General features: G+C 56.6%; 1 protein-coding gene across 1 annotated transcript in view; it reads right to left on the bottom strand.

Moving 5' to 3' along the window:
- The window catches only part of FSTL4 (follistatin like 4), a 394,520-nt gene that overhangs the window by 92,041 nt on the left and 278,332 nt on the right, over positions 1–24,147 (bottom strand). Inside the window, exon 6 of the mRNA XM_032425320.1 lies at positions 21,413–21,536. Coding sequence (XP_032281211.1) covers positions 21,413–21,536 — 124 coding nt within the window. The remainder of the gene's footprint in view (positions 1–21,412; positions 21,537–24,147) is intronic.

Here is a 24,147-nt window from a genome sequence, read left to right as displayed (position 1 = left end):
GGACCCTAAATGAGGCACAGCCAGGGAGAGGCGCTGCCTGCCCTCTCAGGGCTGGTCTGGATCTGCCCAGGCCCCATTCTGGCCCATCCTTATATCGAGCTGTCCATGGTAACATTGCTGCTCATCTGGAAATTGTCACATTCAGTATTCACAAGACCAAATGCGGAAGCTGCCCAGCCATGAGTGGCTTAAAACCTGGCTCAGAGCCCTACGGTGAGAAACTCAAAACCAAGCACCAGGCTTCTGACAAGCCTGTACCTCATGCCCTACGGCCCTGGATGCTGGGACAGAACCTTCTTGGAGGGCCCTTTGTTCCTGAAGAGCTGAGGTGCACCCAAGGTCTGGTGGTGTCTGTGGGAAGGACTGTGACCCGGCTCTGCTGACCTACCCAAGCACCAGCCCTGTCAGGACAGCTGGATAGCATTGAATGGGGCATCTGGGGACTTAGAGGCACTTGGCCTCTTTGGGTCTCATTGTCAACTTGCTAACTGTTCCCGGGTCACAGGAACAGCTCCCTGCCCTCCCTCCAAAGACAAATGTGAGGATCCTTCAGTGGCTGCTTTCCATACCCGAGAGGTGGTGCTTCTTCCTCCCCTTCTGAGCTCAGGGAAGCGCCTCAAGGCCCATAGGAGGCCCTTTGCTCAAAGGAGCTCCAGGTCCTGCCCCTCTTTGAGAGAGCACCCAACAGGAGCAAGGTCAGCTCGGTGGCACTGGCCTCCCAGCTATACGGCCAATGATTCAGCGGTCTCAGAAATCCCAGTGCAATCAGGCATGGGACACCCAGGTCCCTCCCTGCCCATGGGGCGAGCATAGCTTCTACGACCTCGGGGGCTGGGATGACAGTGGGGACCCTGGAGGCTGCGTTAGCCCCCCGGGGTAAAGCCGGATAGCGCTGGAGGCATGTCTCAGCCTGGCCTTGGAGGCCCAGCTCCGCTGTCCCCACCCTGAGCTGTCCAATGTCAGTCCTGCCTCATACAGACCAGGGACACAGGAAGCACGTAATTAACATGCAATGTATATTCTTCAACCCTCTCTCCTGATGCCTCCTCCGAACCCTTCTCTTACCTCAAGGTAGAGCCCTTTCCTTCTCTCTCTGTCTATTCGTATCCACCTCATCCCCATTCATCAAGCCCAGCTCAAGCCCTCTTCTTCCAGGAAGTCGGCCGACCATGATATCTAGCACTCCGACCCTGTGGTTTTGCATTCCATACTCACGCACTTCTCCTGCCCACGGGCCTCGTCTCCCTAGCTGGGGTCAGGAGCTCCAGAGTGCAGGGCCCTGGGCCATCACTTCCTCCCCCTCCCAAATGAACGACTGGGCATGTCTCCCTTCCCCAGAATCTCTCTGCTGAAGGAAAAGCCCTCTGAGACTGTGTTTTAGACTCCAGGACTTGAGCGAGAGACGACAGGTTGGCGGGGCAGGTGTCCTATAGTTGGGGATACCCATCTCCTGGCTTTCCCAACTGCTGGGCCATCCAAAAGGCTGTCCTGGCACAGACATAGTCTGCTGTTCTGTCTCCAGAGCCTCCCACAGCCCAGCACCAGCCCTTGGCTGGTAAGGCAACAGGACTGGCCTGTGTCGCCATCAGGGGTGGGGGCTTAGTTTGGCCAACACAGCCAGGTACGGGCCTGGGTATCTCTATCCTCCTTGGCTGTCAGTTCACTGGGTGAGAAACAGGAATGGGGCAATGGCTTCTGAAACAAAAAGAATTTTGTCTCAATTGCATTTGTATTCAGATGGGCAAAATAAATTTCAGTGCTTTCCTGAGTGTGCGAGGAGCGGGGCCTGTCTACTTAGGGATGCTGGTGGTGTTCCTGCCCCGAGAAAGAGCAGCCAGGATGAGAAACGAGGCTGCAGAGCAAACCCTCGCAGTCAGACTGCTAGCAGGGCTAGCTAGGCACTGGGAGGGACCCGTCCTCCGGGCTGGCTGTGCCCCTTGCACAGGCAGCTCGGTGATTAATTATCACATCCCCGGGCCCACGATTGCAAGGGGGAGGGCGAATGAATAAGACAGAATTTTATCTCTGCGTGCGCCAGGTGGGAAGCAGGTGAAACTCTTTGCTGCTCTAAATGAACCGAATGTTTAGAGCCGCATCAATCACAGGGCACACGGAACACCCACGCCTGCCACTTAACCCCTCCTGCACGGGCATCAGACTGAGCCCAGGCCACGGAGCTGGAGGGCAGAGCTCCTGCGAGCTCATCGGGAAGACTGCCAGCTTCCTCTGTGTGGAACCAGAAAAAAGCCTCGAGCCCGAATCTTCCCTTAGTCCAATATCCCCGCTTCCTGGAAAGTCAGCCGCCCTCGGAGAGGATGGCCCTCCAGGAGTTGTCCTGTTGGCAGGCTCCGAGGATCTTCGCAGGGATGTCTGAAGCCCCTGAATTTTAGCTGCAGACATTATGTCTGGGCCTCGGTCACATTGGCTTGCTGGGGTGAGGCAAGGCACAGACCACAGGAAGGGCGGCCTGTGCCTTCCAAAAGTCCTGCCCGGAGCACCCAGAGATGGCTCAGAGAACCAAGCCTGCCCTCTGCTCAGTGACCATCAGAACACCTGGAGAGGGGCAGGCCACGAGAGGCGCCCACGGCTCCAGGATACCTGCCCTTCGCCCGGCTTCTCTGCACCTGGCATATGCACGCAGGGACTTCTTTTCCTCCCACATAACTCTGGGAACCCCGCTGAAATGCCAAGACCGTGGCTTGTTGGCTGGCCACAGCAGCCCCCGGGCCACAGCCGGGCCCAGCGACCCCTCCGTGGTGGCCTTCCCACTCCAGGGCCGTGTGGCTGAGGACAGAAGCATGGGTCAGTGTCTCAGGCGGGCCCTCTGCCTGTTTTTGGCAACGTTTGTGGCCACGCAGCCATGCTCGTTTGTCTGTGGCCGCTTCTATGCCACAGGGCCAGCATCCGTGGCTGGGACAGAGACTGTGGGGGCCGCACAGCCCAGCATGCCTGCTGCCTGGCCCTCTACAGAACAGCACTAAGAGGCTGGCGGAGGAGAGGTGCTCCCCAGGGAGACGGGGAACAAGGGGCTGAAGAGGTGGAGGCGGATGAACGCGTCGAGGAGAGGTCAGCAGGGCCTGATGCACAGAGAGGTCAAATGTGCTGAAGCCTGAGGCACATCGCTGGATATGGTAACTGTAGGTCACGGCGACCTTTGCTGGCCTCAGTTTGCTCATCGGTACGAGTGTGTGGGGGTGCTTCTGGAAGCAGAAGGGCTGCCGAGGGAGCACCAGCAGTGAGGCCACAGTGTTGAGGAGAAGAGAAGGCCCCTTCAAGGTGCTTGGCTATTTCAGGGAGGAGAGGGGGCCCGCAGGTGGGAGGGCGTATGGGGGCGGCCAGCAAACCCTTCCACCTCGGACCCCAGCCTTGAAAACGTCTCTGAGGTACCTGCGTCTGCTTTCCTACCTGGGTTACAACTGCCCAGCGTCCCAGATACAGCCTTGCCCGGCCTGCCGTCTCCACCCCGGCCCGTGGGAATGGGAGCTGGAGTGCGAGGGAGGAGAGACGCAGAACCCCAGGCCCAACCTCGAGGGTTGTGCTGTCTGGCACGGGCCTGGGTCAGCTCATTGTGTCTTTCCCCCACCCCGTTCACCCCCTTTCCACACCAGGGCCAAGAAAAACACGTCTACTTAGGTGAGGCTTTGCCATGCAGGCGTTTCTGACCTGTGGCTCCCAGCCCTTCCTCCCCCGGCTGCGCGGGCCTCTGGGTTCTCTGTGGGACCCGAGGGCTCAGCCTGCCGCACTGACCCCAGCTCCCCCCGTCTAGGCGCGCCCTCTGAAGACTGTGCCTGCCCACACCGCGCCGGCGGGCTCTGGGGTCTCTGGTCCCAGGAGGGGTCGAGCAGCCCGCCGGCTGCCTAGAACGTGCCATCGTGATTCATCACTGTGGTGTCACAGCCAGGCCCTGGGGCCCGGCCTGTGAAGCCAAAAAAAGAAAACCAAGGAAAAAAAAAAAAAGAAAAAATCGAGTGTGAAGTTAAATAGCAAACTCATCATTGAAACTCTCCCGTTTCCCGAGATGAGGTGATTCCCATTAACCAAACACCTTCATTTTCAGAGAATCCATGTTCACAGCTTGCTCTGCAGAGCCTGCCCCCACAAGTTATGATTTATATTTTATTGCAAGGTGAAAAGAGACAAAAAAATCCTCACAAGGGGAAAAAAAAAGCCCGCTGACTCTTTACAGCAACTCCCAGGGCATTTGATTTAAAGGGACATTGTCATCTTTAATGTTTTCATCCAGAGGAATTAGAGAGCGCCACCACGATAATTTAGAAGCTCCTGATTTAAGGGGCAGCCGCTGTGGTCTGGCTTTACTGTATTTCCCTTTTTATGGTTCCAGAGAGTATTTTCTGAGAGATAATAATGTTGGGTGATATTTCTCCTTTGTCATGTGGAGGCCCAAGAAGAAAATTAAAATAGGTCTTTTTGTCCCTCTTCTCTGATGCCAGGCTGTGGATCGAGGAGGACTGTCACTGGTCACCTGCAGCCACTTCATCTTCCCAAGGCCAGGGCCTGCCTTTTGGTGTCCCCGTGGCAGTGACGGGGGAAGCGGGTGGCTGTGTTGGCCCTGCCGGGATGCCCCGGACTCAGCTTCGGCCGGTCAGCCCTTCACGCCCCAGACTCCCAGCCCAGGCAGTGGTCACACGAGTCCCTCGGCAGTATCCCTTTTTGCTCCCTGTCCTGCCTCCCTGGAGACCTCTGTCACCTCCAGAGTCCCCCAGCCCGTGGTCTACCCTGTGGGTGTCTCTAGGTCAGTCCTTCTCCAGCTGGCTTTGATCATGACCTTCCCTGCTTCCCTAATTCCCAGGACTTGCATGACAAGCCCAAACCCCGTGGCCTGGACCTGGGGGCCCGTGGCAGGACGTGAGATGCGTTCACGGAATCTGATTCCTTTCCCTGCTGCACACGCGCAGCTAGATGACATCTTCCGGCTGCCCCCGCGGTCTGGGGTGCCCATGTGACTGAGTTCTGGCCCATGGAATAAGTCAGAAAGAAGGCACACAAATCGGTGCTGGGCTCTCCCCAAAAATTCCTACACAATTTGTCCTCTACTCTCTCTGGCCCTCTATACTGGCCAGGTCTGGGGCACCCAGGAAAGGAACCTGGGGCCCTATGAGATGGTAGACCCACAAAACTGAAGATGCCCAGGTCCCTGTGTCCCCACGTGGTTGCAGACTGAACCCCAGCGTCGCACTGTGCCGTAGAGGGGTGATAGATCTGTATGGTGTTATGGCCCTGAGATTCGGAGTTGGTCTGTGACGGCATCTAGCCCCCCTACGAACGCAGGTCTCTGCAGCTCCGGTTCTAGCCTCCCTCCAGCGTCATCTTCCGCTTCTCCCTCACTTGTCTAGGACACAACGGAGACACGGGCCATGCTAGGTGGCCTGTGGCTTTGCCATCTCTGACTGTGATATCTTTCCCTACTCCCATATCTCCCTGGGACAGCCCAGCCATCCTTCTCCAAAGACTCCTGGCATCTTTGTGATGAGAGGTGCTACGCCCTTCTCAGTTTCTACGGCATTCTTTTGGCAAACATCTCACAGCCTTTTGGCCTGGTCTTAGCACATGCATTCATTCCCCAGCGGAGAGCCAACCCCCTGTGGCGGAGGCCACATCTCACTCACCTCCACCTTGCTGATGTCGGACATACTGCTATGGCACACTCAACAGACTCCAGTGTAGGGTGAATGTAACTTTTATATAGACTGGGAAACCGAACCCTTCCTGTGATTCGCTTCATTGTGATAACTGCTTTCCTGGGGTCGTCTGGAGCCAAGCCCCCAGTGTCTCCAAGGTATACCTGTTGTCCAGTGAGCTCTTCTTTGTCCTCATCGAAACTGACCACTCAGCTGCATCTGGAACAACCCACCACTTCCTGACTCACACTTGCCTGGTCTCCCTCCCAATGTTCATCTTGGATATTCTTCTCTACCTACCCTCACCCACTCAGGGACCTCACCCAACCTCATGGCCTCAAAGACCGTCAACATGCTGAGGACTTCCCCATCTCCATCTCCAGCCTGAACCTCTCCCCTGAACTCAGTCCAGCTCCCTATTCCACATTGCCACTTGGATGGTGATGGGCAGCTCAAACTCAGTACGCTCCCACATTAACTGCTGCTCTTCCCTGCCTAAACCTACTTCACCCCCAGTTAATGGCAATCCTTGTCTTCCGGTCCTCATGCCAAGCCCCCCTCTTTTCTCATAACACATCCAGCCTACCAGCAAATCTCTTTGGCACTGCCCTTCAAAATACACCTATACAATCTGGCCACTTCTCCCCACTGTCCTGCCCATCGCCTGCACCCCAGCCACCGTATGTCTTCCCTGGACTGATGCGACGGCTTCCCTAACTTGGCTGCTTGCGTCTGCCCCTGCCCCACAGCAGTCTTTCCTCACAACAGCTGCCAGAGTGATTCTTTTAAAATATAAAGTCAGATCACGTCACTTCTCAACTTGAAATCCCCCAAAAGACTTTGTTTCACCCAGTGTAAAAACAAGTCCTTATGTCAGCTTCTAGGGTCCCCCAGGATCTCTGACCTCACCTCCTCCTTCCTAAGCCACCCCAGACGCCAGGCCTGATCTGAGTTGAGGGCCCAGGATGTGTCTTCCAGAGGTGACCTCAGGGCTGGTGCCCCTACCCCCCTCAGCGCCTGGCTCAGCAGGCCCCTTCTCAGCAAAGCCTTCCTTCAACTCCCGTATGCCCCCTAGCTGCCCTTTGTTCTTCCTCTAGCTGTTGTTCTCAAAACACTTCTCGTGTTCTAATCAGTGTTCCTGTTGTGATTTATCTGTGTCTCTTCCCTGGAATGAGAGTTTCAGAGAGTGAGGATTTTCGTCTATTTTGAAACCTGCTGCATCTGCATGGCCTAGCACAGCATCTGCCAGGGAGTATTTACTGTGTGAAGGTGCTCTGCTTCCAGGGCTGAGCATTTGTCACCTGCACACCGACCTTGGGGGCTGGGGGCTGGGGGTGGGGGTGGGGGTATCATGCAAGCTCAGTCGTATGTTCTGCAGGGGCACCCCTGAGGCCGAATGGGTGGGATGAGCCTGCCTGTCTTGACCACGGCGGGCTGCCCTCCCCAATCAGTAATTGTACCCTTTGATGGAAAACATTCTGAAAAAAGGCTCTATGCAAGAGACAAGAGTACAAGTTTTCATGCCAAACAGCATCACCGAAAACCTGCTTTGCGCTAATGTGTCCTATTCCACATGCCAGATCTCAAAAACATTTTGCAAAATGTATTAATTGATTTTTATAACATCTCTGCCATGCAGAGGAGGAATCAGTCCCCTGATCTAAGAAAACTCTGTTTTTGTGATTAAACTGGCACAAAGATGGAGCAGGGGAGCCTCAGGGTGCCAGGAGCCAGGTTGGGTGCTCAGACTGTCCTCAAGTCAAAGCTCAGACTCAGCTGCATGTGGACTTTGTCAGAGATGCACTGGGGCGGGGGTCGGGGGGCCTGTAGCCAGAGGACCTGGTTTTGAATCCCCAGCCTACTGGCTCCCAGTTGGGTGATTTAACCTTTCTGTGCCTCAGTTCTCCCAGCTCTAAAATGGGGATGAATGGTATTCTTTTCATCAGGACCACTGTCACTAGATACTGATTAAAGGGTCAACACTCAATGATATTAGTAATAACAAATGTCACAGCAGAGCCACTGGCCACAGCCTCCTGCCGCCTGCCTTCTATGTGTGACTACCGTGTGCCTGGCCCCAGCTCCTTGTCAACTCAGATCCACAGAAGCCCAGGGCTGGACACACAGAGCCTCAGAAAGTGCTTACTAAGTCACCCCTGACCGCCCTGGGATTAGGGTCCCCGAAGCCCCACTGCAGACTCTAAAAGCGAGGGTGCTTCTTATGGGCTGACCTTTCTGGGCCAGGAGGCTGGGGGGTGGGGGTAGGTGGGGGTGGACCAGCAGTGTCCCCCTTGTCTGGATACACCCCCTTCTCTAACCACCAAGGCCCTGCCTAATTTGAGGTGCCACCGGGTCCTGGTGAGGCACGTGCTGGGGACCACAAGTGGCTAGAGTTACGTGAGTGGCACTCTTGCTTAGTTGGGGCTCTAAAGCCCGATGCCCGGGTCCAGATCCTGGCCTGCAGCTTGCCAGCTCGGAGATGCAGGCAAGTTACTCTGGCGCTTGGTGCCTTTGGGCCTTTTTTACAAAAAGGGGCTAATGATAGTTCATCCATCATCGAGTGTTGTAAGGATTAATGAGCTCACTTAGAACAGTACTATGGCACGTGGTCAGGACTCAGTTAAGTATCGGCTATTAATGCTGTTACTACCCAAGACTAATTCTGTGGCTTTGGAAGCAAGCTCTGCCACACGTCGTGGGCCCTGTGATGCTCTGCTTTCACACCCTGGTGCCTCTGCATCGCGTGGCGGGTATCCCGCCCACACGTCACGGCGGGGCATCCCTCTTGTGAGGCCTGAACTGCTTCCTCAGTAAGCAACTTGCAGACAAGGTGACAGGGCCAGGCCTGTCATGGTCACCTCTGTGCTCCCAGGGTCCAGCCCAGCACTCGCCTGGAGTGGGCACCAGGTAGGAATGACTACGTGAGAGCCAACATTCGCCTGTTGCTTCAGTTTGGGGCATTTCCTTAAACTTCTGTTTACTAAGAGCTTCCTCATCTGTTGGTTTTGTGACTTCGAACACCATGGTTGTCACATCTGAAAGCTTCCTGCAGTAAACTAAGCCCTGGTGTTGACCCATCTGACGCTTGCTGGGCTATCCCGGTTCACTCTGGAAGGTTCACTGTACAGAGACTGCGGGGGCAGCTGCCTGCCGGGCCACCCACCCTGGATGTGCCCGTGCACCTGAGCATCCCTGTCTGAATGTGAGGAACAGGGGCTGGGGTCCAGGAGGCCATCCCTGGACATTCGGTGAGACTGAGGCCTGGGCCAAGGCCCTTGTGGCTCTGCCGTCACAAGGACCACATTGCTCTCCTGGGAGGAAGGCCACTGCCTGCCCCCTGGGTGGCCTGGTAGACATTCTGTTTGCAGACATTACAAGCCTCTGCTCTTCAAAGGGCCAGGCTTGGTGCAGCCAGTTTAATCCAACGCAGGCCTTTCAAAGTTGAGCTGCCCAGGCTCTGGGCTTGTGAATATTTCATCTGCCCAGCTGCCCAGACAGGGCTGCCCATGGAGGGGCTGGGGCCTGCCTTCTGGAGGCCAGAGATCCTGGGTCTGGGTCTGTGCCCTTCATCCCAACCAAGACCAGTACCCTCTCCTGACTTCAAAGGGAAACAGGCACTTGAGTGCGGAGGCTCGGGCGAGGTTCATGTGGTTAGATGACCCCCCTCCTTCCTCCCATATGCATTTAACCCTGGGTTCCTGCTCCTCTCCAAAACCACCACTGCCCAGGGCCATTCATCAGCAGCACATCCAGCTGCTGTGAGTGTTCCTTCCTCCTGTCTCTGCTTCCCTTTCTCAAGGGCTGCTTTCGAACTCCAACCAGGAGGGGCCTGGCAAGCGGGGAGGCAGGGAGGCTGGGAGGCTGCTGGGAGTCTGGGCATGACTAATCCAAAGTGGACAATCAGGCTCTGGATGAGGGAGCGCTGACTCCAGGGGACTGGGAGGCCTGCTCAGCCCACACCTTCATCGTTAACCTAGAAAATGCAAGAAACACATCCAAAGTGGATGCACACCGACATGCCCCTCCAATGAGGCACTGCGGACGACCGCTTCTCCGTTCACCAGAAGCTGCCACTGCTGTGAAGGCCACACCACCGGCATTGGATGGTCTCCCTGAGTCTCCTCCTGGCTGGGAACGTGTATGCACATCCTGGACCGGCAGCCAGGGGACGGAGGTGCTCCGCCGTGGCGGGGCTGGGAGGCTGAGGTCCCACGACACGTGAACAGAACTCTGACCCGTGTGGGGCACAATCAGAATGTCCATGGGGCAGACTTTGCATTTAGGTTCGGGCGTACTGGGTGCCTCCAAGGCTCCTGTCAGGTGGAACCCCTACCTACCTCCCTTGCAGTCAGCCTCCCTGCTGCGGAACATTCCCGTTTTCTATTTCTTTCACCTGAGCTCCATCAGGAAGCGCTAGCCCCAACGCCCACTGTTCCGCCGGCCACTGATTCTGTACGTGCCCCACACCCACATCCTCGGTCCTCGGGGTTCCTGGGAGGACAGCTGCAGGTGCATCAAGGCATGGCAGGATGCTCGATCCAGCCCACATCTCCCTGCTTCCCCCCGGGGTGGGGGGTCGTGGCCCAGGAGGCATGACGACCATGACGACACCAGCTCCACTTGTCCCCTCAGCATCTCCAGGTGTCAGGGGTTCGCTTGGGAACTTTCCTGATGCCCTTGCTTGACCTCTGGTTCTTTTGGGCCCAGCTCTCAATTCACTCCCATTTGTCACGTCTGAGCTGGCCATGGGTGGCCGCCGCGGACTGCTCCATCCCCCACTGTGCCCTGTGCCCTATGCGCTGAGTGCCGGCGACCCCCGGGGGGTGGGACCCCTGGGGGGCAGGACCTCCCCCCCCACCCCATGAGGCTGGTGCCTGGAGCTTCCTGCCGGTGCCTCTCCGGCCGTCAGCCTTCAGCGGCGGGTCAGCAGGGTTCCCCGAGCGAGGGGTGCTCTGAACACGCGTGAAAGGCACCGTGCGACTCCTGCTTCCCAGCTGTCCTCTCCCTGACTTTGAACCCGCAGTCCGGCGCCAGCACACTTCTCAGCACAGTTGCACAGAGGCGGACTTTCGAAGCCGGGACCGACACGAGGGCTGGACGGGGCCGAGAAGAGGAGTCTCTGGAAGCGCATTTACTCCTGGCAGCTGAGAAGGGTTGGATATCTGATGGGGTCCGTGTTCAAGAGGAAAACAGCCCTCCGCGGGGGACTTGATCACTTGGGAAGCACGGGGACGCCTGTTCGACGTGACGGGGGGCGTCTCCCGGGTGAGCTGAAGCTCCCCGGTCCTGGGCACTCCTGCTATGGTCGTCTGAAAGGGGCGTGGGGGCGTGTGTCCGAGACGCCTGCGGCGCACGGGTGTGGCCGCGGGAACCGGACAGAGGATGCAGGCACGGGCGTGCCCTCTGCGGCCACCGAGGGGAAGGCCGTCACACAGGGCTCGGCCTCACCGACCCCACACTGTGCCTGCCCTACCCCGCAGTCGCAGATCTCGGCAGTCTCGCTGGAACCGGGTCTCTAGGGGAGGAAATGGAGACTCCAAAGGGTCCTGCTTAGAGCAGGACGTGTAACCAGTGCCCTGGAGTCCGCAGGACTCCGTCTCCCTGGGCCTCAGCTTCCTTACCTTCAGGACTCGGGATGAGGAGGGAGGCCTGCCAGGGGCCTGGAACAGCAGCGGGCATGTGGCCAGCCCTCAGCTCAGGAGTGGCTCTCTCTGGAGGGCCCGAGAGCTTTCGGGAAGACAAGAGCGCCCAGAGTAGCTGCTCAAAAGAGCCACCGCCAGCTTGTACCACCCCTTCTGCAGGGGACAGAGTCCTCTGGGCCCCATTTCCACTCCCACCTGGATGTGATTTGCAATCCCGACAAGTGTACAAACAGTTGTTGCGCCCGAAGCACCTATCTGAAGACCAAACGCCCGTGCCACCTGGAGGGGGATGGCTCTCCAAGGGCTCTGCTTGCGGGCTGCTGGGAGCGGCTCACACACCAGCCTCCTTCCCACGTTCCCAGGGCAGATGGCACACGCGCGTGGAGTGGGACGGGGGGCGGACAGTGCCGGAGGGGCTGGAACGCCGGCCGAAGCCCGACACGGGAAACCGCTGCTGAGTGAAGAGTGATAGTGGGCCACTGTGTGGGGGGTGGTCCTCAGCCCGGCCTCCGCCTCAGCCCCCAGGCAGGAGAAGCCTTGGGATTCACTGGAGAGTCTTTCACACACCAGAACAAAACTGATTTTCCTTCACAGGCCTCTGCTGAGTCCAGCCCATGTTCAACAAACTAGTTACGCATATTTACTTGTCCCAGTACCAACCTGGACCCCACGGGTCCAAGGACGGCAGCAGCCTTCCTAAGCAGAGGCCAAAGTCTGCGGGCCCCAGCATCCTACCAGATCCTGGGGGAGCTAAAACAGAGCTCAGGGCTTGGAGAAGAGCGTCGTCAGTAGGCTTGCCTCCTACCCAGGATCGGAACGTGTGCTCTTCCCTCGGTGGGCAACACCTCCCACGGTCCCAGTTTACTGCAAAGAACATTTAAATCCCAGTCCTCCTGTTGGCCTTGCGCCTCCTTACAGTGTCCAACCTGGGAGCCTCTGGGAGGCATCTGGTGAGGGCTTGTCAGACGCTGGCATTATAAGGGGATGTAAGGGTGGCTTTGAACTATCAGGGGGAAGGCTGGCTTTTGGGGAGAAACAAGTTCCATCAGGAGAGCAGGGAGTGGAAAGGAGACGGGTGGGGGCCGTCCAGGCTGAGGGGGTGACTGCAGAGTACACGGCAGCTCTCTGCCAACCCGGCGATCCCGTAAACCCAAGGCCACTGTGGAGCTGACCAGGGGTGGGGAGTAGGATGACCTCCACCCCTGGCTCACTGTTCTTCATTCTCAACGCTACAACTACTCTAAACCTTTCTCTTTATTACCAGTAAAAAAAAAAAAAAAAAAAATCCATTATGGTCCTAAATTCTTTGAACAAATGTTTATCAAGCACCTACTATAAACCAGGCTGAACACCCACCTTCTGGAAAGCTCCAGGTTTTTCTCTCTCTCAGGCTCCTGCCTTGCTCCCCAGCTGGACCAAAGTGCCCCAGGCAACAGCCACCTGGCTCTCTCAGAGGCAGCCCATCCTCTCCGCCCCTCTGTTCTGCCTCCTGGGTTGGGCTGTCCTGACCCTTCTGCTGCAATCTTCGTTCAGCCCCTCTTGGTCCTGTGGCCTCGGCCCCTGTTTCAACTGTCTGCCATCTTCCTGGCCCTCAGCCCCCGGCCCGCAGGGAGAGCCTGGGAGGGGCTGGGTCCTGGGCCGGGGCGTCTGGGGCCAGAGGCTTGCTGAGTAACAGGCACGATAAGGTGAGGACCAGCGAGCCAGTGGGTGCTGCTGAGGCAGGGGACACCCGGGATGGGTCACTGCCGTGGTCTGAGGTCTCCAGCCAGCCCTTCACGTGCCACCCAAGGGCCTGCCTCAGGCAGCAGCAATAGTGTGAGTGTCCACTGACCTACCCTCCTGTCCCAGGAGAAAACCCCTCTCTGTCTCTCGGTCCTGCCTGTCCCCAGGGCCTAGCTCTCCAGCTGTGTCCTGCCAGGAGCCACCCTGGTGCTGGGGCTTGTGAGTACTCCCAGGCCCCAGTGTGGCCCCCGGGCTGCTCCCCGACTCCAGTTACCACGCCCGCATGAGTAGAGCCCTGTGGCACCCCTCCGCTCCCCAGCACAGCCCATGAGCCAGGCCTGCAAGGTGGTGGTGCTGAGAGGGTCTAGCGGGGCACCACCACAGAGCCTGAAAACAGGGGGCTGGAGGGAAGGGGAGGACAGAGGCAGAGGACAAGTGACCTGTGTTCCGAGCATACGGCCTTGGCGAGGGCTCTCCTCTCAGAAACACACCAGTGGGCCTTCTCCACACCTCAGAAAACTGAGGGTCCCCCAGTGCTCGAGGACTTACACCTGCCACCCAGGCCACCCCCTGGCAGGCCCAGGAGGCAGCAGGCTGGGGTGCACCCCTGCGTTGTGGGCTCTTGCCTGGAGCCGGGGAAGTGGCCCCAGCATCCGAGGGGCCCCTCTGAGCTCTGGGCTTTGGGCGGTTCGGCCATTCACATCCTAAGGCTCCTCAACCCTCCAGTGCCAGGGAGCAAGCTTGGAAATCGGTGATGTGACCTTCAGTGTTTAATTGCATGTTGAAGTCCTTTGAAGTCCTCACAAAAGCTTTGCAGAAACAGAGATTTACGAGGACAATATGGTGCTATCCTGGTAAGAAGCTGACATTTAAATCGTTCTCATTTTATATCTTTGGAATGAAATTCTTTGTTTCCTCTGCAGCCATTTCTGAGTATTTACTAACATTCAGAGAGCTCTCTGTACCATGCAAAATCTCAAGTTTCTCTGTAGCGCATAATGTCAGGAGGGGCTCTGTGACAGGAGACCAGAGCCTGATCTGCAGACCTGCTGGGAATTCTTACCCGGGGACACGGAGGAACAAGGTATCCAGCCATCCTGCCCCTGCCTCTCCCTCCAAGCAGAGGATTAAAAAAAAAAAAAAATCACCAAAACATCATATTTTAATGAGTTTTCTTTGCAATTTGTATATAATAGATTTTCAATAACAACCTGTAATTAGTTCATTTTCTACTATTCAATTGCTCTGCACTGAGGCCATTGACAGCTTCCAGCTGGGATCTTTAAAAATGGAAAGTGCTTGAAGACTCAGCTCCAGACAGGGCTGGAAACTGCAGGCCGACAGTGCAGCTGGTCGGAGCAAACCGCTGAGGATGGAGATGGGCAAGAGGCAGAAGTGGCCACAGCACACAGCAGGACAGCCCCACCCCAGAGCCCTGTATGCGCACAGGGGTACCCATTCCAGCAGCCCTGCTCCCCAGTGGGGAGGCGCTCACTGAACACCATCCCCAGCCCAGGGCTGCCAATGGCTTTTCCAGCTCAGCTGGGGCGGAGGGAGGGTGAGCATGCCCTCAGCTGCCTTCGTGTCCTCAGAGAAGAGAGGCCTGGAAGGACAGAGCTCAGGCACTGGGGAGGCTCCTTACGCGGCGGCCCTGCTTGCTGTTCTGTCCTGACCATCATCCGTGGAGCCTGGAAGAGGACAGGGGCTCTGCCCAGGGGACTTGCCTGGGCTGGCCGCCTGCAGACTCCCAAAAGGCTGGGCGTGGGCTAGGAAAGGCCTGCGTGGATCCAAGCGAGGTGGGCTTGCTCCCTCCCAGCCCTGCCCCGGCAGCCGTCCCCCTCCTGGCAGCCTCCTCAGGCACCCCCAGCCCTGTGCCCCTTCGGGACTGCACACTGCGCCCACCTGTCTCACCTTCGCCTCTCTCCTCACTCTCTGCCTGGTCATCTCCAACGTGATCAGGCCTCAGCTCAATACTTCCTTCCTGACCTCTCAGTGGAAAGCAGGTCCCCCTGCCAGCCCTGCACCCAGCTCCTCCTTCGTTTATTTGCTTGTCTGTCTGCCATCGTGCAAGCTCCCTGTGGCCTGCCAGAGAGTGCGTTCGGTGCCTGTTTCCTGACTAATGTTTTCCTCCTCCTACCGTTCTCAGTCTCTGTTTCTGAACCTCTCCTCACGTGTGGTCCTCCTGCCCCGGCCAGGCGCCTCTGGAATGTTCTGCTCCACTGGCCTGCTCCTTAAATGGACACCGCTCTCTGCAGCCCCCGTGCCTGAGTGGAGAGAAGAGGCCTGCACGCGCGCCCAGATGCCGGCTCTCCTCTCCAGCTCACACCAGTTTCAGGGCGAACATGCCCCGTCTTCCCACAGCGATCCAGTCCTGGTGCTGCTTCCTTTCATAGTTCTGGCACTGACCTGAGTCAGGGAGCTGGGGTCTCTGTGCTCCGTGGTTGTGCTCACGAGGCCTGCCCTCCTATTCTGCCAGGGCCCAGCTTCGGGGCAGGGGTGGAGGGGGTCCTCGAGGGGCCAGGCTCTCCAGGTTTCAGGAGGGCATGCTGTGTCTTCCTCTGTGGGTGTCGCCTTTGCCATCGTGAGGTGGCCTCAGGTGGGAGGGAGGTGGCCCCGGGGCCCATGTGCTGGCTGGGTGTGTTTCAGCTTCCCGGCTACACTCCGAGGAAGTACAACCCCACATTTCATGCTAATGAATTACTTCCCAAGGTGCAGGGACTTGCACAGAGCTGACAAAGCCACCATCCTAGTGGGACGGCAGCAGCCAGAGGGCCTGCGCCGGGTCCTCTCCCAGCCAGGGTCCGACAGGGGGTGGGGGTGGGCACGGGCCGTGGGCTGCTGCGGGTCTGCGGGGCCGCACTGAGCCGGAGCGCTTACCGTCACACACAGCTGTCAGAGGTAGACGTAAATAAGCAGCGGGCCGGGAGCCTAACAGCCTAAATAGACCACTTATCCTGAGGAGGGCTGAATGGCCAACTAGTGGCCCTGGGAGCAGGATGGGAGCTTTATGCGGCAAGCCACTTTTGTCTTCATTAAGGAAGCATTAGGCCCATGTGGGCATTGGGGCTCACCTCACACCCGGGTCACTCCTCCAGGTGATCAGGGAAGTCTGGGCTGCAGGGGAAGTCACCGGGGTGCCCTCGCTGGCCTGGGTCAACCTAGTTGGTGCTCCCCCACCAGGGGTCCTGGCCGTGGGACCCCAACAGGTGCTTCCTCTGCTCCCCACTGGAGATGGGCAAAAGACCCTCTGGGACCTTTGGTGACAGTCATGTTGTGTTTGGACCCCTCTGCTTGCCCCGTGTATTTCTCCTTATACTTCCTCCCCTCCCTGGACAAACACGTGCCAAGGGTTTCCTGGGTGTCAGACCCCATTCTGGGCATGAACACATGGTAACCAGACAGCCTCTGGCGTGGTGGGGCCTATGCACTCGTTTGGGGCAGGATAACAATGACAGGGCACAGGCTGACGGGGCTGGGGGTTGGGGGGACACACATGAAAAAACCTTCGAGTCTGTCACTCACGTACCTGGTTCATGATTACTTAGCACTTCCCATATGCAAGGTATCATTCTAAGGGCCTTACGTGTATTATCTCCTTTAATCCCGAGTACGCCCCTGTGGTGGTGATTATGCCATTTTACAGATGAGGAACTTGAAGCTCAGCTTGAGCTCTGGTGAAGAACTGTCTAAGGTCACATAGCTAGTAAGTGGCAGAGCGAGGATTTGAACCGGTCTGACACTTAACCAGCAGGCCACAGCCTTCTTAATTGTGTAGAGGTGATATGTGTGGGGCTCTGCGGAAGGAAGAGAAATCAAGGAAGGCTCCCTAGAGGAGGAGACCATTGAGCGGGGACTTGAAATTTAGGGAAACCCACTGTGGGGACAGTGAGAGTCTCCTTACTGGAGAGTGCTGATCAGTTGTAAAGTGTGTTTAAATGCATACGAGGTTTCTGGAATCAGGCATTTGGGTTCAATCATGGCTCTGCTACCCGCGGGCTGTGTGCCTGTGGGGTAGCTACTTAAGCGCCCTGAATTCCTCTCTCTTCATCTGTAAAATTGGGTCATAGTGCTCAGGGCTGACACGTGATGAATGTTAGGTATCGTTTTATAAAGACTTGATAGTAACAGCCCACTATTAACTCAAGTCCTAGTAACAGGCAACATGATTCAGATGGCACCCCGACTTTGGCTTTGGGGGCACATGGCAAGGTCCCATGAAAGCCTATTTGGAGGCCCTCTCTCTATGCCTGAGGTGAGGAGAAAGCACCCTCACCTCTGCCCTTGGGAGTGGTGGTGAGACTCCTGTCTTCCGATTTCCACTTCCTCCCTTGCCTGCTCCAATTTAAGTGTTGTGTACCCCTGAGTAAATGAGGGACCAAGGGCAGTGAATCAGATCTTTGGATTTGCAAGTCCTCTGTGAGGCAACCCGTCTCTCCCTTTGGGGTTAAGGGTGCCACGCCACCAATGGTCTTGGCCTCCACCAGCACCGAGACCCGAGCACAGGGATCACTGGCTCTCCAAACTCAAGAACGAAAGCGATCAAGTTTTTGATAGTCCCCATGCTCTCTGAAATTTTGCTACTCCCTACTGAACACTCAGGAACCAAATGGAGGAGGATAAAGCAGCGTCCTCGCCATCTGAACCGAGTCTGAGCTCACCTCACACAGCTAAGGAGCCGGACAGATGGCGTGTCGTTTAGGTTTAGCACCGTGCTTGGCACAGGGTGCCTTGAGGACCGCCTGAGACGGCGGGTCTGGCGTGGTGTGTGGCCTGTGCGGGCATTCCTCGTTCCAGGGGGTAAGGACATGGAAGGTGAGGTGCACCTTCCTGCCATGTTGCAGCGGTGACGGCAGAAAAACAGCTATAAATTCGCCAGCGGACTGTTTCAGCTGGTTCACAGGGTTGCCCTGGATACAGAGGTATTGCCATCATCAGACGAAACCACTGTTTCCTTCCCGTCGGCCCGGAGCGGAGGGAGGGTGTCCCAGTCCCGCACAGGCAGCTCCCCGCGGCTCTCGGCCACAGGCTCTCCCCACGGACACGATGCATCTGTGATCCCGGCGCATGAACACGGGAAGCCCTTCAGCCTGCACAGCTCACTGCTCCAACCCTTCCTTCCCATCCAACACACCGCTCTCACAGGATTAATTAAAAGGACAAGTATCTTTCTCAAAAGCAGAAGAAACTTGTAATGAATTTAAAGGGAGAGAAAAATCCTCTTTCAAGAAACATGTTTTCCCCATGATCCCAACCCAAACATTCAGAAAAGTGCAACCACATGCATTATTGAAAAGCTTTTTAAACGAGCAACTTTTAGGTTAGTTTATTGTGATGGATGGACGGGGCCGGTGCACATCTTGCTCGCCAGGGACCCTGGAGCCTGGGCCTCTGCCTTCCAGCAAGGAGTGGGGTCCTGTGTCCGGCGGGTAGGGAGAGTGGAGGGCATGTGCCCTCAGTTCCGAGATCAGCCCGTGATCTGGAATGCCAAAAGCCACTCGAAGAGAATGTTTAGGTGATAGATGGAGGCCCCCCCCTTCTATGTCGCTCCTGTCCGTGCACAGAGATGGGTGATCAGGAGACTTAGCTCCATCGGACAGTCAGACAGAACTGACTCCCACGGCTGAGGGATCTGTCCTCTGCAGCCCTCCCTGGGGCGGGGTCACCCGTTCCGCGGAGATAGGAGGAGGGGGCAGCCCCGCCATGAACCAGTTCAGCCGAGCACGGCAGCCACCAGCTCGGGGTCCCTGGCAATGCCCTCAGCCAGCTGCAGACAATGGCAAACACTGGCCCGGCCTGAGCTAAGCTAGCTGCATGAGAAGACATGATTTAGGACACCCCGTTCCCCTGACACCAAAAACTTAATACAACCCGCTTTGCACGGAAAAGTCCTCCAAACCCATCTTCAAGAGAGTGACCGAGTGTTGCCAGGAGTCACCCCACAGACCCTGTCCTGTCCTGCCTGAAACCCAAGGACACTGGCAAAAAAGCAAATACAATTTCAGAGTCTCCACCTTTGCCAGCCCATCAGCTCCAGGTTTTAAAATTAAATCAAAAATGTTGTTGCCAAAATGTGTGAGATATTACTTTCTGAGTTTTAGTGAGATTTCTGTAATGTCCATTGATGTCTGGGTAATAAGTTGTACCTATATGTCTCATTTCAATGACCTATTTAACATTCACTGAACCATAAAGCCATTCCCAGAGCTGCGGGGATTCAGTGTAGAGTTCCCATGACTTTGAAAAACCATTGACGCCACATGCTCTGTGTGGCTGCCCGTCAGGCCTTTATGGCTGGGTTTAACTCATTTTGTGGCTTCCGTAATGGCTGTGAGTTTACATTTTATTGCATATCTATTTTTTTGGGTTGGGCTGTGATGAATGGTTTGGCTGCCTGGTTCAAAACAAGTCCAAGGGGACAGCAGAATCTAATTTGCTTTAAAAAATGATGATTATAAAGCTTTTCAAATAATAATCCAGGAATGAAGGAACCAGACACTACATGGCTCTGTATGGCCGGAGGCGAGGTGATGACTTCCCTCCCTTTCCACAGGTAGCTCATGTTTATAATGACCTTCATTAGGGGGCCCAGGGAGGCCTTCTCTTTCATCTCGGGCAACCAGGACGCTTGCATTTCCTGGAGAGTAAAGCCAATAGTTTGCTGCTTGGCCCTGACTGATTCCCAGGAACAGAACTCATGGGGCAGAGGCTTCTGTGGTGCTGGGAACCAGGACGGAGCTGAGCAGCGCCGTGCTCCGCTTAGTGATGTCATTGTGGGACACCTAAGTCCTGATGCCTGGTGCAGCCTCCAAGTCCTTGACGTCCAGCCTTGGCCCCTGGCTCTGAAAATGTGCTGACTTTTTCTTTCCGAGCATCTTTTGCAGAGGGGCCAGACACCAGAAAGCATCGCTGGGAATGTCTCAGAGCTGTCCCCCAGGACACTGGTTGCTGCTCTCCCTGTCATCTGTCCTGACCTCTTCTCTTCCCTGGTTCCTGTTCTCTGGGATTAGAATCATCAGGGGGTCTCTGGAGAAGGTGGAGAGAATATTACAGGAGGTTGCGCTGAGGACGGGAGGGAGGGTCTTGTCCAGTGATGGGCAGGTCAATGCTTAACAACTGGCTCCCCAGAGAAACAAAAGCCCCCCCACTTTTGTAGCATTTGTGTGGTATAAACTTCTGTGGTGTAAATACTCCCGGCATGGCTGGTGTAAAGCTAGCAATTGTTTAACTGCAAAATTCCTGAAAATCTAATTGGCTCTTATGAGCTGGGTCTAGGGAGCGGCTGATACCACCACACATTCTAAAATTTAGAGATTTATTTCAAGGCATAAATTACTCTATCCACAAAGCGGACACCCCCCACAGCGGGTGAAGCCTACCAGTCATTCACACCTCATTATGAACTAGTATACGTCAATGTGAGTGTCAGGAGCGGGCAGGGAGGGGGGTGACGGGGAGCCGCAGCTGGTCACAGGGTATCAAGCAGAGCCCTGTAATTGGGGTTAGAGGGATGCTGTGAACTGGAAAGACACCCCCGCGTCAAGGTCGCGGACACCACCCACAGGGGACAGCCACACTCCCTTCTCTGCTCATGTCAGGGGAGTACCTCCACCATCTACCACAAGAGCCCTTCCTGCCAGCCAATCATGAGGCCTCCCTCCCAGGCCTGGTGAACGTTCGCAGTGACGGCACCGAAGGGGTGTCAACGCGGAGCAGGAATACTTTTCTGGAAAGCGGAACTCCAGGTAGAGGCTGGGGTTGGGGGAGAGGATGCTGTGGTTCGGAGTCCTCAGTGCACTTACTCCCCACATCCCCGGGCCTGCTGTTAGGAGCAGGGAGCTTGCAGGCGGCGTCCGAAGGTGCCTCACGCAGGATGCACATATCACCTGCTTTGAGCAGAGGCGGAATGTTCTCTGACATAAAGGGGCTTCCTCTCTTTGCGACCACCCCTCTCATCTCAAGTTCGGGCCTGGCAGCACCCTCCCCTCTCCTCACTGCTGAACTACATACATGAGGTCTCTGCTGAAGCTCCCTACTCCTGCCTGGCCAAGCCTCCAGAACCCTCCTGCAGGATTTGCTTTTGGTGTGGCCGGGTGGCAGCCTGGAAAAACCCTAAAAGCCCCTCCCTCCAGGCGCAGTCATAGACCACCCCCCAGGGTGTGTAGCAGTCCCCCCCCCACCAGACACACTTACATCACAGTCCTGGGCTTCTCCAACAACACCAAGAAGACCCTTTCTCCAAAAAGAGCAGAAGCAAGCCCTCCCTCTTCCCACCCATGCTCGTCTACCTTGTTCTTAAAGCTCAGGCTTGTTGCAAAACAAATTCCACTGCTTTCGCGTATAAAAGAAACCAGTGCTGGCGACCACCCGGGACAGGCCCCAGAGCCGGAGCCCGCCCTGGCGCTGACTTACGGAAGGCTGTGTAGAGCTCGTGGAGTGTCAAGAAGCCGTCACTGTTGGAGTCATCAAATCGGAGGAGGTCGCCGGGCGAGCACCCCAGGAAGTCCTCCTCCAGGTCCTGCTCCTTCAGCACGTGCTGCGGGTGAGGAAAGGGATGAGGCCAGAGCAGGCAGTAAGGGCAGGGCTCTGGGCCTGGCTGGAAGATGGCTCGGGCCAAGAGGGGCTGGGGTCGCCCCCCTGAGGGTGGGGTGAGGGCTCCCGTGGTAGCTCCGTGGGCCATGGGGAGCACCCCATGCTCTCTGGTTTCCTCTCGCCTGAGCCTCTCCTTCTAGAGATGAGGCTCAGAGAGGGCAGGGACTTTCCCGAGGTCACACAGGGGTTGGGGCAGAGTCAGGATGAGCGTTCAGGTGTGTTTTCTCCCCATTGGGGCGGGTGGACCCCAGACACTCTTGGTTGGGCACGATCCTTGAAGAGCCTGGTCTACCCCTTCATGCCGCAGATGGGGAAACAGAAAAGAAAAGGAACCTGATCAGACAAACGTCTGATCCCATGGCTCCCAGCTGTGTAGGGCGGGAGGGTCACTGCTGCATCCGTGCACGCCTGCCCAGCTCCCCAGCCAGCCCTTCCCAGCCACAGGGCAGCACCGGGGAGCCACAGAACCCCTTCCCCCTGAGAGGAGCAGCTGCCTCGCTACTGACTGGGGCTGAGCTCCCCGCCTCTGCCTACCCCGTTCTGCCAGGGGCACAAGCGTCTGCCCGGGGGATTCTGGCATGGGGCTCTGGATGCGCCCTGGTGAACTTTTCTCTGGATGTGGCCTCCCCAGCATGACCAGCCACATGCCAAAAGGAGACTGTGTGTGGAAATTCCAGGCACCCCTCGCTCAGCTGGAGCCAGAGGCTGGGGTGTCTGGGACTAAAGTCTTGCAAGGAAAATGCTCAGAATAAAATCTTAGAAGAAAGAAAATTATTTCATTTTATTTGGGGGGGCAGGGGAACAGAGACATTTTCTCTTTATTTAACAGTCTCAGCTTGGCCTGCTATACTAAAGGCAATTTAATGTGATGACGTTAAAAAAAATGGCCCCTCACCCAGCAAGTAAGTGTTCAATAAAAGGGAGATCAACCATAATGCTGGATAATCAATCTTGTAAAGATGGAAATTTCCCCTTGTCTATTTCTGCATTGGAAATTGATTAACTTTTCATAGGACCGACATGTTTTTCCCTGACGCCTTTGATTCAGTGTCAGGGAAAGGCCCCCTTTAGCTGGGCTCCGCTTGGCAGGTTTATGAAATGGACTTTAAATACATTAAATTTTGAAGAGGAGATCATAGCCCAATTACCATGCTTGTTAATGGCTTCAGGTGCCTCTGGGCACATCCCCGCCAGGTCAGAGCATCAAGCCCACGAAGGGTCTGTTTACCTGTCAGCCACCTGGGAGCCCCGTGGGGCTGGGGCGGCAAGAGCCCGCAGGTGCTTCTAAGACAAGCCAAAGCCACCTGTGTCCGGTGCTCCCTGCACAGCATCTAGTGCAGGGCCTGCCAGATGGTTCTTCTTTCAGGTAACTGTAACTGACGGGGTCTGGGCTTTTCCCAGGGTGGCGTGGGTCATCTGTGGGTGGCTGGCCCTGCTTCTTGGGGTCTTCGCCATAGCTGGGAGCCAAGTACGCCTGCAGGTGGTGGCATGGTGGCTGCCAGGGCTGGGATGTTGTGTGCCTGGGAGGCTGTGGGCAGCAGGCCTCCTGCGAGGCAGGCTCTGGATGGGCTGGCACGTGTTGCCCACGTGTGGACGAGCAGAGCAAGGTCTGCAAGTGCCTGAGGATCTGCGGTTCCCCGCGCACACTCTGCAAGCAGACTCTGGGCTGTCTGGAGTAGAGGGCCTTGAGAGGGGGACCCTGCGTGGCCAAGCCTTCAGGTGACTGCTCTGTACTCAGGTCTTGTGGGCACTTTCTGGCATCACAGACCTTGGGAGGATAGGGTGGAGCCTTCTGGTGGGAGCCATTCTCCCCCAGGGAGACCCCTGTGCGGTGAGGAGAGCGGGTGCCCGTGTATCAGCCCGCCTGCGTCTCATCTGAGCGCCATCACGTTCTTGGCAGTGAACACAACTCGGGCAAGTTGCTTGCTTTCTTAGAGCTTTGGTTTCCTCATCTAAAAGTATCTGTGAAGTGAATAATGGTAGCACCTCCTACAGCGGAGGACGGCTGAAAGGGTTAAGGGGGAAATAATAACAAAGATAATGACGGTGGCATTGACCCCGAGTACTCCCACCTACTGAGAGTGTGCCACGTCCCAGGCACCATGCAGAACACCTCACGTGCCTTAGCTCCTTTCACCCGCCCGCTGACCCTGGGGCGGTCACAGACGAGAAATAGGAGCAGCGAGGTGAGGTGGTCTACCGACACCCACTAGCTAGTAAACACCGGAGGCGAGGCTGGAACTCAGGAAGCCTGACCAGAAAGTCTGTGTTCTTAGAGACTACACTACACGGTAAGGGACTCTTCTGTTTCCTGTGTCATAAGTAAAGGGCCTTGCTTAGTGCCACGCACACCGAGGATGCTCAGTAAATGCTAGGGCACTCCCCAGCCCCGTCCTTCCTACTGACCTGGCCACAGCTTTTCTAAGGTCACTGTGCTATGGGAAGGATTTCTTTAAAGTGGCATCAAAGGTGGGGACTCATCCATAGTATCTATCCTTTGGGTGGGCACTCTGCGGACTCTGAGGAAAAGCTGTCCCCACCCCACTAGCCAACTT

This window comes from Phoca vitulina, unplaced genomic scaffold (assembly GCF_004348235.1).
Source record: "Phoca vitulina isolate PV1807 unplaced genomic scaffold, GSC_HSeal_1.0 scaffold32, whole genome shotgun sequence".
In the NCBI taxonomy this organism is placed as follows: domain Eukaryota; kingdom Metazoa; phylum Chordata; class Mammalia; order Carnivora; family Phocidae; genus Phoca; species Phoca vitulina.
Note: the sequence above shows the minus strand (reverse complement) of the source record. Positions and strands in the feature narration are given on the sequence as shown.